The 15,871-nt window shown below is 35.9% G+C and overlaps 1 protein-coding gene across 3 annotated transcripts in view; it reads right to left on the bottom strand.

Annotated features, from left to right (window-relative positions):
* Positions 1-390: 390 nt before the first annotated feature.
* The window catches only part of LOC145979847 (mitogen-activated protein kinase p38a-like), a 78,674-nt gene continuing 63,193 nt past the window's right edge, over positions 391-15,871 (bottom strand). For 2 of the 3 annotated variants that reach the window (XM_083112882.1, XM_083112884.1), the window contains exons 8-10: positions 6,097-6,175; positions 4,289-4,462; positions 391-2,461 (exon numbers count right to left, since the gene is read on the bottom strand). In XM_083112882.1, the coding sequence (XP_082969008.1) occupies positions 2,388-2,461; positions 4,289-4,462; positions 6,097-6,175 (327 nt within the window). In that variant the 3' untranslated portion in view covers positions 391-2,387. Of the gene's footprint in view, positions 2,462-4,288; positions 4,463-6,096; positions 6,176-11,798; positions 11,879-15,871 lie in introns of all 3 variants that reach the window. The other variant, XM_083112883.1, reaches the window with a different exon arrangement.

Here is a 15,871-nt window from a genome sequence, read left to right as displayed (position 1 = left end):
TCCCAGCATAAAGTGGCTCTGGGACTCAGCCAGCCTCAAATCAATGGGTACCTGGGGGCATGGGGATAAAGATAGCTGGAGCATGGTGCTGAACACATCACTTCTAAAATGACTGAGATTTGCATTGCCTGATTCATGACTAGTAGATATTTATCATCAAAATGTACGATCTGGGGTTGGGTAACATGTTTATACAAATGGAATCAGAATTTAGTCTGCTGGCAACCCACATTGAGTGCAACTGTGAACCGTGCAAGTTTTCCAACATGTCGACATGTTTTGTGAATAAGTGGGTAAGTTTTGCTTGTTATAGTTATAGTTCACTTCCAGGAGTGCCACAAGCATTTGCAATTTCTGTTCTGTTTTAAAATTTGTTGAATTAATAATTGATAATGAAGAACTTGATAATCAAAAAAGCACCCCAAAATTGTAAAGTTAATAAATACTAGGACATTGCATAAATTATGCACCAAATTGAAGATGCTGCAATCTTTAAAAATCTTAACAAGGTTTAGTAACCCTTTTACTAAAATATGACAGTTCCCACTGCCAGTGAAAACCAATAAATTGAAAGGAATCTTATTCAAATAGATTAAAAAATATTTTATTTCATTTGTGACCTTGGTTTCAATTTCAATTCGACATTAGAATTTCCGTTAATACACTTGTAATTAAAAATATTTAGAGGCACTTTCTACGTCTAAGTATTAGACTAAATATATAGCAACTGTTTTCGTTCTTAGCACCACAGTTAATGTTAAAACAGTATTCAACTTAATACATATAGTCCAGATTATCGTTAAGTCAACACAGTGCCCTGAATATAACACTACATTCACATAAAATTAAATATTGTAAATTTCTGTTGAAAATAAAAGCATGGGTGCAAACATTCCAGATAATTGTCAGCATTGTGTACGTATTGAGCAATAATTTAATCCATGATAACTAGGTTTTTAACAAAGCCATTTTGTGTATTGGGTCGTAAGTTTAAAGAGTTTAAGTTTAAAAACTAAAGAATTAACGTAAAACTAGCTGCAACAAAATAATAATAATTAGTCTACAGGATTATTTTCAGGAAAGAACAAATTTTCCAGATTTAACCAATCACTTGATTTATCTTAAGGATGCATCATAACAGTGGCTGCATTATTTTTACTAAAAGCTGAATGCTACATTCAATTATGCTACAGTTACATCCCATTACATGAAATTATTTGTATTCATTATTAGCTATAATATGATGATAACAGTATAAGGAAGCAACTAGAGGAAGTATATATATTTGTACTCTTCAAGTACAAAGTATCTTAACAAATAAATCATTCAACAGTCTCAGATCTTAATACTTTGTACAAATTATACATTTATAATCTGACAATTGCCGATGATCATGGGTGTAGTTAAGACAAAATTATTTAATTAATATTCATGAACTAATACAGAGATAGAAATAAGAGTGAAGACTTTATATTAAAAATTCTGATTAGATTTGGAAGTTAGTAATTTAAACAAAATATTTACAAAGTACACTCCTGTTCAGATAAAGTGACATATACTTCAACTGTCCAACCTTATAAAATTTGTCATTTTATATGAACAGGAGTCTAAAAGGTTTCCGAGTCTTATTATTTCAGAAATTCAGTGAAAAATATTAGCACTGTGACACAAGTTCAAAAACAGTACAGGCAATGATGATTTCAACTTTGGACGATAAGTTCCAACTGATTTTTTTTTTTTTTTAGTTTAAAAATAAAACTATTTTTAAATTCTCTTGCAGAAACAACTTTGTGATGTGCATTATATTTGATACTTTGAGCTTAATTCAGCAGCAAAATATAGTAACAAAATTTCTTCTCATTTCATCTCGTGTTAAATAGCTCCATGAAAATATTATACAAACTACATATATGTACTCTGTTATTATAACAATTATTATTATCACATTAGAAACTGTACTTTTATCTCTTGATAACTGAACATAAAAACCTGAACCTGCTTTCAAGTTAATTAAAAAAACATGCACAAAACAATAAAAATTAACACCAAGAAAAATCATCTGGGCCTAACTTGTAACAAAGGTTCATTAACATTTTTGTGTGGACAAAAACACGTCAAGAGAAATTAACAAAAATGTGATTAAAACTGACCATTTCATTACATCACCATAAGCCCTTAATTTCATGGAAGCAAAGTGACAGGATCTACATGGTGAATAGTTGCACAAACCTGTTAACTGATGCTACAACTAAAGCAACTAAAATGGCATGATTGAAACTCTTGTTCAACACTGTTTAACACCAACATCTCTGAGCACATGAGTCATTTTGATTGCTGATGAGAAAATCAACTTGTGATTTTAAAATATACATATTTAATAATGGTGACTAGGGTGCCTGTTGCTGCTCTGCCTGATGTAGTTGCTGTGGCATGAAGTTTATGAGTTCCACATACACGAGTTCTGGAAGAAAAAAAAGAGAAAATGCTCTTCAAATACAAATATAAATCTTCACCCTTTCGGCACATGTACATAAACAGGAAATGTATGAGGGTGAGTCAAATTAAGGTGACTACTCTATGACCTACATAGAAGTCAAACTTTCAAGTTCCATTATGAAAAAATCAAGGTGAGTAATGTTAATTAAAAAAATTAATTAGCATTACCATTTTACACTGTCCCGCACCATGACCGAACAGTCTGAGGCATCATGCTTGGAGCTCTGGATATAGGATGCGCACAGATTCGAGTCTCCTGGAGGAAGCGTAACCATTTTTCTCCTGTGATTTCGGCCTGGGTATGGGATCGGTGGCCGCACATCATAGTGAGGAAATTGGGGAGCTACAAATGAGTAGCGTAACCTGATCATGAAACCAATGACTGTGAGTGTGTCGTGCTGACCACAAGTCACCCCGTAACTGTTTGGATGATATCCCACCTCAGCAGGTGGGAGTGAGTCCCGCAGTCGGTAGGTAGGCCCAGGCCCTCACAGGCTGTTGCAGCAAGGGTAATTATTATTATTAAAATTTCACACTGAAAATTTACAAATAGTCCCTCATACATCTCACTAAATATGTGAAAAATGTATGATTTCCATTAAAATTTATTGTTCCAAACTATTTTCAACTACTGCAAATACATCTTTTGAATTTGAATACCATTCTCTATCATCGTCTTGACTATGCTATGTGATTCCAGACAATGGAACCTCTTTGACCAATTGTGGCAGCCACCGGGGCATGCAAAAACATTTTTTTTTTTTAGATTTTGATTTTTTCTTCCTTTAACTTTCATTACTAGGAGGTGCAATGTATAAGTTTCACCTCCGCTAAAAGCCCTGTCATTCTGATAAAAAAAAAAGCTTTCATCTCCCTACAACAATTAGTTCTTGAATTATGTTTTTTTTGTTTTTTTTTGTACATTAAGGAGAGTTTGAAAAGCATGGGCTTCAGTTCCATTTGTTAAAGTTTAACGCACAGATAGATCTAACAATATGCTTATCGCATCATTCATACTCATGACTGTGATTAACCCTCGCATTACCAAGCGGGGTATTCCGACTACCCCAGGTTGATTTTTCCCTATAATAATTTTATCTGAAGACCTACATACTTGTGGTTTCATGACTTTGTCCTAAAATGATTGAAATTGTATTTACACTCGTGACTGACCCAATTTTTATTGTTTTTATAGTTATTATTGACAGGATATATTGGTGGGGTTGTGAGACTACCCCGCTTGGTATGAAATGTATTATCTTCTTATTTGTCAAAAATGAAGGTTTTATGAAATATGTCTCTCATTCATCTTTGTTATTTAATTTTTCCATTTTTGAGTTTTACCATACATCCATTGTTTAGCTCAAATACCATATATTGTACTCTATTGTTTCAGGTTACTATTGTTGAGTTGAATTAGAGCGTGCATACATGGCAACGCTGCACTAGTGTCACCATACGGTGTTTATGTTCAGTTTAAATACTTTTAATAATTTGAAAAACTGTATTTCAATACTAAATAAAGCTATTCATTGAAAATAACAATCTAAAAACAAATAATACACTAAATCACAAAATTGTATTGGGGTAGTCAAAATACCCTGCTTGGTAAAATAAAGGTGTCGAAAAGCTTGGCAACGGGAGGGTTAACCAAAGAGGTGATCCAATTAACCAAAATAGAAAGAAAAATAATTGGAAGGTAAGTTAGATATACAGTACAACCATAAAATCATGAAGTCTAAGTTTGAGAGTACATATATTGCATTTTCTGCTTAAAAGTTCGAACACCTACCTTTCCACTTATCAACAAGGAGGTCCATGTCCTCAAAACTCTGGTCATACAGAGCAGACCCTGGTTCATCGGAAGGGTCTGCATATTGAGCAAGGTACTGATGTGCAAGAGCTTGTTCCGCTGTTAGGCGGCGATCGGCATCCAGCTCAAGCATCTGTTCCAAAAGGTTGATTGCTGACAAGGAAGAAAATGTAGGTGAAGGGATTCACGTGACGTAAAGGCAATACATAATTAGATGTATCACTACAACACTGTGCATGCATTATTTTAATGTTGAGCTGACAACTCTTTCAACTAACACAAGCTAGTCGAGGTGAAAACTAAAAAGAGAGCAACTACTTAAGTCTTCGCAATATCCAACATGGCCATATATGAGGGAAGGGTTCAACAAGCTCATTTTGAACTCTTTCTAATCTATTGATTAAGTACAGATACACACACCGGGCATAATTTCTTTCTGATAGGAGTTGAATTATGATCTTTGATAAGCAAAATTTATGTACTCTTTCAAAATTTTAGAAAAAAAAGTTATTTTTCCAGTGCCAGAAATACAGAGACAGTTACTTCAATACTATCAGCAACATAATTAGAAAAATTATAATGAAAAGGTTTGTAGAAACTAGCGCATAGAACTGAGCCAACATGTTCACAGTTGAAAAGAACATTCAATTTACACATAAAACATTCCAGGCTGTAAACGACCATGGTCATTTTAAAGTATGTGCTTGTATTTGCCCATAAATGACTAAGGTTAGTTAGCTGCAAAGTCCATTTTTTTCAGTTTTTTGGCATCCCCCCCCCCTCTACCCACCCACATCTGGATTTGCATATAAAAAAGGGTGCACCACTTGACTGTGGGAGAGATCCGATGCTATAGCCAAGACCATGTCCGGTGCTTGGATCCTTGGAGGACTAATAGGGGACACCAGCAGGAAACCTCGAAGATTGATTGATCTGCTTTATTTTACTTCACCTTTTGTGCCACTTTTTGGCTAATTTGTGAAGATGGGAATGAGTGATGGTATGATGAAATTGATGAATGGACACTCAAAAATAGCCATGCCCAGGCTGAGATTTGAACCTGGGATCCCTGGCATTGTTGTGCAATGTGCTAACCACTCTGCCATAGGAACCGACAGGTCAGGTTCCTATCCGCCAGGCAGAAAAAAGTCTATGAAAAATTGCCATTTACAGTCTCCAGGGTACCATTTTCAAAAAGAAAATTTAAGATGGCGGCAAGTTTGGATTCAGAAAATGCCAATTAAATACCCCTCCCAGAGCTGGGTGTGAATGTGTTAATTCTTCATGAGAGAAATGTTGACTTTGATAAAAATAAAATAAATCACTAATGGTCGTGAGACAAAGATTACAGTAATGAAGGAAGAATGATGAATAATGCAGACTTCAACAAAATGGTTTCATAACTATTAATAGAAATAGGACTCTGGGGAAACATATTATTCACTTAATCCTAACATGACAAAAAAAAAAAGTCTTACACTTCTATGATTCTGGAAAAAAAAATATTTGGGACATTTTCGTGATATTGTTTCTAATTATATTTTAATTTAATATAATTCATCTTTTGTAATAATATGCACCTCTCTTTTTAATCGGGCTCCATTCTTCACTTTCAAGGCTTCTGGAACCGGAATATATCACACGTTTGTATCTGTAGAAGCTTGAGGTGACAGCTAGCTACAGTCAGCAAAAGTGACATATATATAACAATCCCAGCATTGCTCATTAATACACTAAAATGGGAAAAAAATCTTTACTCTTGCAGTGAACTGCTCTGTGCTACTTACCCAAAGGATTAGCTCCTTTGAAAACTTGTTTCATGTCCTTCTTCTTCATTGGTGGCAAGGACAAAATGTAATTTCTGGCCTAGAAAATAAAGAAACAAGTTATCTTTGTAATCTTTAATTTTTTATTAAAATTATTATTACACCCAGTTCAACCTTGTATACAGAAAAACATATCTCATTGCTTGAACCTACACAAATAAATTTTATCTGTTCATTGGTCAGTTTGAAGTAACAATGAGCACATTCTGAAAGTTCCATGTGATGATTGTGAAGTTCATATCGGCATTCCTAAAGTATCTTTTTCATACAATGCATGATATTTGTTCTTGTACAAACACGTAAGATGGGATCGGTTTGTTCCATGAAAGTCGTTTGCTAATTGTAGCAGGAGCATTGCATGGCTGCTTCGAATTGATACCATTTGATTGATTGATAAGAGTTGGTGTTTTAAGTACACTTTATGCACAGTAAGGCTAATCGGGACTGGACCTACAGTTTAAAGTGGGATGCGAACCACTACGTGCCTCTACCGGGTATTGAACCTGGGACCCCTTGATTACAAGGCAACAATGCTGCCACTGCATCATCGGGGAGGCCAGAATTGATAAGAATGATAAATAATGAAGACTCCTTCAAAGAAATGGAAAATACATCACATTTTGAACAGAAAACAACACACGGCAACATGTACAAGATCGATCTGCAACTGTTCTTAATGTGTAATTAATATGAGTAAGAACCTCGGCAATAAGAGTTCACTTTTGCCAGATAATGTCTCCAGCTGCACATCATGTGTAAACCACTATAAACTTTTCATAAACAAAATACTGTGACTCATGTTTTTGCCTAGCGTATTCCTAAAAACATAAAATTTAACTGTTTTCACTAAAGTTCCTGAGCACAGTTATCATTGTTGAATTCGTGCATTCTATTAAGACTTTAGGAATGTGCCCACTGTATACTTTTGCATATTACAACTGAAAAAGAAAGAGTATTATAAAAACACTAACTACTAGAAAATGATGACCTCAAGAGAGTAATGCAGCTCATGAAAGATGGCATGCAAAGATGTGAGCAGGTTAGCTATCTAAGGTTATAAAAAATGTTTACAAATTGGTGTTAATTTAGTTGTGTTGAATGACTTCAATTCTTGCATGACTGAAATATTATGCACTTTTTAAATAATTTGATTACTTTAGGTGTAATAAGGATTAGATTTAAAAGATTTAGAAATATATTTTTTTAAAGACTAAGTACACAAGAAAACTCAAAATACAAGTCAACTCCAAGTAAGATGCTTTAAATAAATGAATGTTCAGAGGGAATATCAATGTAAGTAGTATTGACAAAGGTATTTTTATTCCACAATTTCACTCGACTTACAGTTTAAAATAGGATGCAAACCATTATGAAAAGTGTTCCTGCAGGTAATTCAACCCTGGATCTATTGATTACATGGCATCAGCATTAACCACTGTGGTACCGGGGAGTATCTAATTATTTTCAAGAACATGTACATAAGTGCAAACATGTATTGTGTATTCACTTTGATGAGAATGCAAAATATTCAAAAATACATACCTTCTAAAATGAAGCAATAGAAGACATTTGTGAGTGGGTTTGGTTTTTGATTGATTGACTGAGTTGGTGTTTTAAGCCCACTTTATGCATAGTAAAGCTAATCGGGACTGGACCTACAGTTTAAAGTGGGATCCGAACCACTATGTGCCTCCACGGGGTATCAAACCTGGGACCCCATGAATAGGTTTGGTGTTGAGCAATATGTCACCACATTACTTGGGGTAATGCTGGTATGAATCAGTTATCTAGTTTCTTTCTTTTGTATTTCCTGTACTAGATATTTTATGTCTATATACTGTGATTGTAAGTATCTTTCTTATAATTTAATTTCATTCTTCAATATACACTGTTAAGCACTAGAAATATCCACTTATTTTTCAGCTGTTCACAAATATCATGTGTTCTTATTTGAGTAAAGAGATTTGCAAAATAAATTATCATACAAGAAATTTAAAAAAACAAACAACATAGAACCTCCAGGAAGCACAATAGTTCAGGTGTCACACACACAAATTGTGATAATAGTTAATTAAGGACAAGGTGACATTTTGGCCTACAGTACAAGATTATGGCTCTTCTATTTGTTTATTTATTTTAATACGCAAGTCTGCCTCAACTGTGACCCCTTAGGGAGCTTTCAGATCGATACCGAGGTGACAAGGTATAAGTGAACCAAGACAGGTAACAAGCAACACTAGGAAACAAAACCTTCAGAAATGAATACCCTTCATACCAGAGTGGCAGAACAAGCTGCATATGCTGCTTGAGTATCGCTACGACTGGATTATATTTTCTCAATAGTGTGCTTCTTGTCACCTCTGTCTGTTGGTAGTGCATGTGCAGTAAATGCTTTCTGTACAGACTATCATTTGTCACTTCTGCATGAAATTCCCATGTCATGTGTCACCTGTTGCTTGTCACTTTGATTTGAAAGCTGCCATATATTCTGTCCACTCATATAAATTCTTTTCAACATTGATAAGGAATACTTTAAACTCTAGATGGCCACAAAATCATCATTTCAAATTATCCAATATATCTCTTGGATGCAATGGATAATCTGGATATACAAATATCTAGATAATTTGGTTATCCAGATAATCCTGTAGTACAGATTTGATGAAAGATTTGTAGAAAATTCATACAGTGAAATACGAACATGACCAATAAAAGAATATATGGATAGTCCATACAACAGATAAACAATAGCACTGTCCAGATATCCAGACATTTCGGATAATCCAAATATCTAGATAATTCAGATAATCTAAATATCAGGTATCCAGATATGAGGATATGTGATATCCAGATATTTAAAATCAGGATATAAAATTATACGATATCTGGATAATATTTTATCCGGATTTAGCCATCCCTACTTTAAACTTGAGAAAATAAAATGAACATGACTTTTCTTCCTTGACAAACATCAGGGATAAGGACTTCAAAGCCAAACCTCAAACTGTTAGTATTTGAGGTTTGGCTTTGAAGTCCTTATCCCTGATGTTTGTCAAGGAACAAAAGTCATGTTCATTTTATTTTCTCAAGTTTAAAGTAGGGATGGCTAAATCCGGATAAAATATTATCCAGATATCGTATAATTTTATATCCTGATTTTAAATATCTGGATATCACATATCCTCATATCTGGATACCTGATATTTAGATTATCTGAATTATCTAGATATTTGGATTATCCGAAATGTCTGGATATCTGGACAGTGCTATTGTTTATCTGTTGTATGGACTATCCATATATTATTTTATTGGTCATGTTCGTATTTCACTGTATGAATTTTCTACAAATCTTTCATCAAATCTGTACTACAGAATGCAACCAATAACTTTAATTTAAGTAGGGATCGAGCAGAAACATGACTTCCTGTAAGATCTATGACCATTAAAACAAAAATGAAATTGTTACAACATTAACATTACATACAACTTACTCTACTCTAGTGTCCAAATATTAAGGAACAACCACAAATTCTGTGATCTTCTGCAGGAATCGAAAGATGCATTTATTTGGACAATGTACCTAATTTTGATCCCAATAAGAAATAATGTTGTATGTAAGGTACAAAAGTGAATAAACTATTCCAGATAAAAAGAAGCTTCCCATTATTCCTGTATAGCAGAAGTAGGTCAGGATCAAGAATTTAGTGTGCATGGAGTGCGATGTTTGCATGAAGGATATCCACAAAATAAGTTCCATTTGCAAATACTGCCACTGCAATGTGTGCTGACAAAATGGTGCACAGCTTGTGGATTCTTTGGCAAGGTACAGGTGCCATTTGTGGACATTCGAACATGGTTTAAGCATTGTGCTGTGTGTTTATAATGTTGAAGAAAATTGAGAAGCCTGTTCTGTGTGAAATGCAGTCTGTAGTGTGTTTCTTGAATGTGAGGAACTGGAGTACTGTATTGGACCACTTTCGCTTGAAAATACTCCTTTGAGTCTCCCACGCTCAAGTGTATGGAATCAAATATCATTTCAATGTAACAATAATATATACATGTATCTGCCCTGGTAGTTTCAGCCCATAATCATCTATTCACTTTCTATATTGCTATGTATTGGTAAGATAGACAAAACTATATTTTAGCATGGGGAGGATGACTATGTTCATTGTTCACTTATGTTTCAATTTCACTGTGTCTTTAAACATCACGATGTATATTTGAGGAGCCACTACTGGAGACAAATGACAGTTATATGTGAACTGCTGGGCTTTGAGCGCATACCGATCATTTTGCCTGTTCCGAGCATTATTTGTTCAAGCAAAGAAGCGGTCAATTCCATATGCCATCTAGCATCATTTGTGAAAACTAATAAACTATCGAGCAAAAACTCACGGTGCAGCACCCTACGAGGGAAGTTACTTTCAAGGATGGACGAACGAACATCCACGACGAGCCAAGGAGTGGGCACCCAGCTGAAATTTATCATCAACTTTGTAAGGTGTATGGAGGATACACAATGAGTGGTTCAGTGGTATGGAGAATGTTGTAACTCTTCAATGAAGGATAAAGAAATGTGCATGGTGATCCACAGAGATCCGCTGTGCATGACTGTTTGGTGCGTGCAGTTCAGAACATTCAAAGAGAACATGATTATGTCACTTTCTCTGCATTTTTAATAAATTTTAGTCGCCTATTCACGATATTGTGTGTAATAAATTCAGTTTTTCGAAATATTCCAGTGGTGCTATTCAGGGAATACGAGGGTCATTTGGAAAGTAATTTCCATTTGAGTATAAAAGAAACACCAGGACATTGTGAGAGTTTTTATCATATATAACTCAAAGAGACAACTCTAAGCTATTTTTTCTGTTGAGACACTTATCATATCAGCGAATAAGGTTTACAATACCCATGTCATAGAAATCTGCTGCCTGTGTATTTGTGGACCAAAAAGATGAAAGCGGCTGAAATTCATCAGAAGATTTGTGCTGTATATGGGTGAACATTATGAGTGACAGTGCTGTTCGGCAATGGTGTTGTGCTTTCAACATCCACGACGAGGCAAGGAGTGGGCACCCTTCAATTGTGACGAATGAACTGGTCTCCAAGCTGAATGACAAAATTCATGGCAATTGGCGGTTCACGATTACCGAACTGTCAGATGTCTTTCCACAAATGAAGAAGTGGCTAGGGGCACCGCGCTTCAACAATGACCAGGAGCTCAAGGACAGTGTTACTGCATGGCTGAATGCACAGGTGGCAGATTTCCTTGACATGGGTGTTGTAAACCTTGTTCGCCAATATGATAAGTGCCTCAACAGAAACGGTGCTTACGTAGAAAAATAGATTAGAGTTGTCTCTTACAGTTGTATATAATAAAAACTCTCACAATGTCCTGATGTTTATTTCATACTTAAACAGCAGTTTCTTTCCGAATGACTCGTAATTTGCTGATAGATTAACCTTGTAAACACCAACCAGAAATAAGGTACACTGTTGTTCCACAAAATGCATCACATATAACTTACATGAAAGAATGACTTGTTCCTTAAATATTAGACACTAGTGCATAAATATATCTACTTTAGTGCTACAACTACAACATCCATGCAAGTCATAGTAAACCAAAGTAAAGCAGATTAAATTAGTTACTCTACCTCATCGCTTGTTATTTTGGATAGTGTCTCCTTATTAGGAGTACCACAGAGGCAAAGTATACGAGTTAGTTGGTCAATGTCTGTACACAAGTAGGTTAAGGATATCCACACTTAAAGCAAGTGATAAACTGAAATTATTCACATGCATCTCTTCAACAGAATTATATGTATCAGATACGAACAGAGCCGTAGCTAGAGAACCAGGACCTGGGGCGAGAATAGAATCTGGTGTCCCCTGCAACAAATTCAGTGCCTCCCTCTTGGGGCAACTGTTATTCTAGTATTTTGTGCAAACTTTATAATATTCACCCACAAATGCAACCCTTGTCCCCCATAAGGAAACCATGGTAAAAATGGTCATCCGAGTATCCCAAGTGTGCATGCTGCAATAACATTAATTTGATTGGATACTATACATTCACAGGGTGTCTTGACATCTGATCTTTTTCCAACTTTTTCTCTTTTTGCTCATTCGACATCCTGCATTTGCCAGTGAGTCGGGCAGCCAGGCCCCCACTCCCAGCTACGACTCTGGATACAAGTTCTGTGCAGTTAATGCAATGAGACACACAGTACTCTGAAAAACTGAAGCAATGAAATGCTTTCAAACTGTATGGGGCTATAAGGGTGAACATCTATTGTTAATATACATATCTTTTCTGGTGCTATCAAGGTTTAAAAGGAGACATCCTTATAATCTTTAATTCACTTAGAAAGACTTATTTGGGTATTGCAAGTAGAACATTTTGTATTGAGTAGATTGACACTGCCCACTAGATTAAGAAGATTCCTTTGCTTTCACTTTTGGTGTCAATAGTCTTAATCTGATCCCTGCCTAAAAATTTCACTGTTGATCTAGAACTACACTGGTCAAAACAATTAGGGGAGCAAGCAAGAAATCCCAAAACCAAAGTTGGAAAGTCAAAAGTAGCAATGTATGTTGATGAAGTGAGTGTATCCTCAACCAGTACAATTAATCTGTGATGAATCATCAGCATGAAGAGCTCTCTAGTGACACCATAAGGCACGTGGCAGAATTTGTGATATGAGGAGCAATCACGAGGTCACTTGGGAACACCGGTTGTTTGGTGCTGGCAGACCGTAAGTGCAGGTGGGATTCAGTTGAGTAGTGTTGAATAGGAACAATGGCAGAACAACACGATTTAGGGGAATCTAGCGCATGGAGAGCCATTGGGAGGATGGAAGCAGGGCAAACACAACGTGAGGTGGCTGCAGCCCTTGGTGTGTCACGCAGTGTCATTTCCAGGTTCTGGACACGATTTCAACAGACAGGTACAGTACGAAGGAGGCCTGGGCAAGGTCGCCCACGGTCAACAACAGTTAGGGAAGACTGGTACTTAGCATTGTCGGCTCGCAGGAATAGGCAGCAAACTGCAACTGACTTGCAACGTGGCCTTGTTTTGGCAACAGGACGAAGAGTCTCGGGCCAAACTGTACGGAATCGCCTGCTGGAAAGGGGTCTTTAAAGAAGACCAATGGTGTGTGTCCCTCTGAATGCCCAACACCATAGGGCCCGCAGACAGTGGGCTGTGGAACATCATGAGTGGGGACATGGAGAGTGGAGTTCAGTTCTCTTCTCGGATGAGTCACGTTTCAGTCTCCAGTCAGATAATCGACGCATTCTCATCTGGAGGGAACGTGGGACTGGGACTCGCAATTATCCCGCACATGTGCGTGAAGTGTCTCATTATGGTGGCGGTGGCTTAATGGTATGGGCAGGGATCAGTGTTGGTCGACGTACCCCCTTGCACATTATCCGGAACGGTACTTTGACAGCCTTACGGTACCGGGATGAGATCCTCAGGCCTCATGTTGTCCCAATGGCTGCAGATATCGGTGATCGTTTCATTTTTGTGGACGATAATGCCCGACCTCACCGAGCACGTCTGGTTGACGCCATGCTACGGGATGAGGGTATCGAGCGAATGGTATGGCCAGCATCCTCCCCAGACTTGAATCCCATTGAACATGTGTGGGACACACTCGGAAGACGCATTGCTGCTCGGCCAGCGCCGCCTACAACTCTGCAACAGTTGGAAATGGCCCTTCTGGAGGAATGGGTGAATATCCCGCAGGCTGTCGTTGATAACCTTATTGGTTCCATGCAAAACAGATGTGCAGCTGTCATAGCAGTTCATGGCGACCACACGCCTTACTAGAGGTATGGATCTGTTGCGTATCTGTCCATTTCTGTTGTCTTATCACCGTGCTGTTCTCCTGATTTTGTGCAGTACCTTGCAGAAATCACCCCTAGAACTCTGTTGTGCTAATGACTCAATAGACATGTATTGTACTGGTTGAGGACACACTCACCTAATCAAAATACATTGCTACTTTTGACTTACCAACTTTGGTTTTGGGATTTCTTGCTTGCTCTCCTAATTTTTTTGACCAGTGTATGAGTACAAATGTGAATTTATGAAAAGATATAGTAGTGGGCTCAGGTCTCAAAAGTCTGATGATAGCAGCATTGGAACTACATGCACTAACATATCCCTCAACAAAAAATTGCTTCATAGGCTTTTGAATTCAAAGAGTGTTATGGTACTGTGTAATTTTCTTTCACATTTTAGCTAGAATAGGATCGTCCTGCTTGAGCTTTGAAATTATCCAAAGATTTGGATAAAATATTGCCATGAAGGATTCAGAAACAGGTGCATGTAAAAACTTTAAGTGTTTATTGTTCATCAGTAATTACATAGTACAATCTAATTGGTTAATTTCTCTAATCTTTAGTGTAAAAAGTGGGAAGGGAATAAAGTTTCTAGTGTTGATTCAGCAGTGCCAGAACAATTACAGAGATTATAAGGTTCAGAAGCAATGGACCATTGGTTGAAGAACTTAGGTAATAGCAGCACAGACAACTTACATGAGTAGCACCAGAAAGAATTACTTTTTATACCTTTTTTTTTAATGTATACCGTTATATCCCCAAGGTTATAACTCATGATTGATTCAATTTTCTAGTACCTGCTGTACTGTACAGCGATTACAACAGGATTATTTTAACATACTAATTTATCTATTATAATTCACCAAGCAATTGATTACATATTCTGTTACAAAAATCTTTACTTGGCATATTTTATATAAATATCATAGAATGAAAAGAAAGTAACTAAAGAGCAATTAAGTAATTAGTAAGTAACTACATATCAGAGAAGATAATTACAAGAAAGTTTTTTAGCAATAAAGAGAAAAGTGTAATGTAACCATATCAAATGCAGAAAATTTAAATGTAGAGGCGGAAAGAAGAGAGTAGTGCAGAAAGAAAGAAAACAAAGAATGGTTAAATAAAGACAGAAAAAGTTTGCAGAGATAAAATAAAGCTTTTAAAAACTAAATATGAATTATCACCTTGTAAATTCATTCAATGCTAACAAAAAAACAATAATTACACACATCATGGAAAATCTTATTACAATTTAAACTCATTTAATGTTTTAAAAACAAATTTCAAACATTAGAAAACGTCCAATCATTAGCTAACATTTTGATGTATATTTGAGATTGAACAGAATCAGTGCTAAATTGGTATTGGTCAAAACATGTATACCAATGTATCGGTTTATAAGTAAAATTAATAAGTAAAACTATGATACATCAATACGAATGCATCTATTTATTTATATATAAATTAAAATTAATAAATTAATTTTACCAAATCATCAAAAGTAGAATTCAAACACACAGAGAAAAAAGACAATGAGAGAACATGTCAAACATATTTCACGTAACTCGCAAGATGAAATAAAACCTTGCTTTATACAACTTTCCATTTGTTCCTTCACATAAAAAAAATAACCTTGTGAAAACAAAATGTATGACTGAAAGAGAAAAGCAGTATTAGCATTAGAACTGTTTTTAGTAATTTCATCGCAATATGTACACAAGCAAGAATAGCTACCTAAATTACCTGTTTAATAATGAAATCTACCAACCAAATAAAAAGAAAATTAAGTATATCACTTTAGTAGTTATTACATGCTTATGACTAACGCAAACAACCCATGATCTGGTGCCAAATATGCGGACAAAAGGGTTTGTATGAC

Source organism: Lepisma saccharinum, chromosome 26 (assembly GCF_977018435.1).
Source record: "Lepisma saccharinum chromosome 26, izLepSacc3.1, whole genome shotgun sequence".
Taxonomy (NCBI): domain Eukaryota; kingdom Metazoa; phylum Arthropoda; class Insecta; order Zygentoma; family Lepismatidae; genus Lepisma; species Lepisma saccharinum.
Note: the sequence above shows the minus strand (reverse complement) of the source record. Positions and strands in the feature narration are given on the sequence as shown.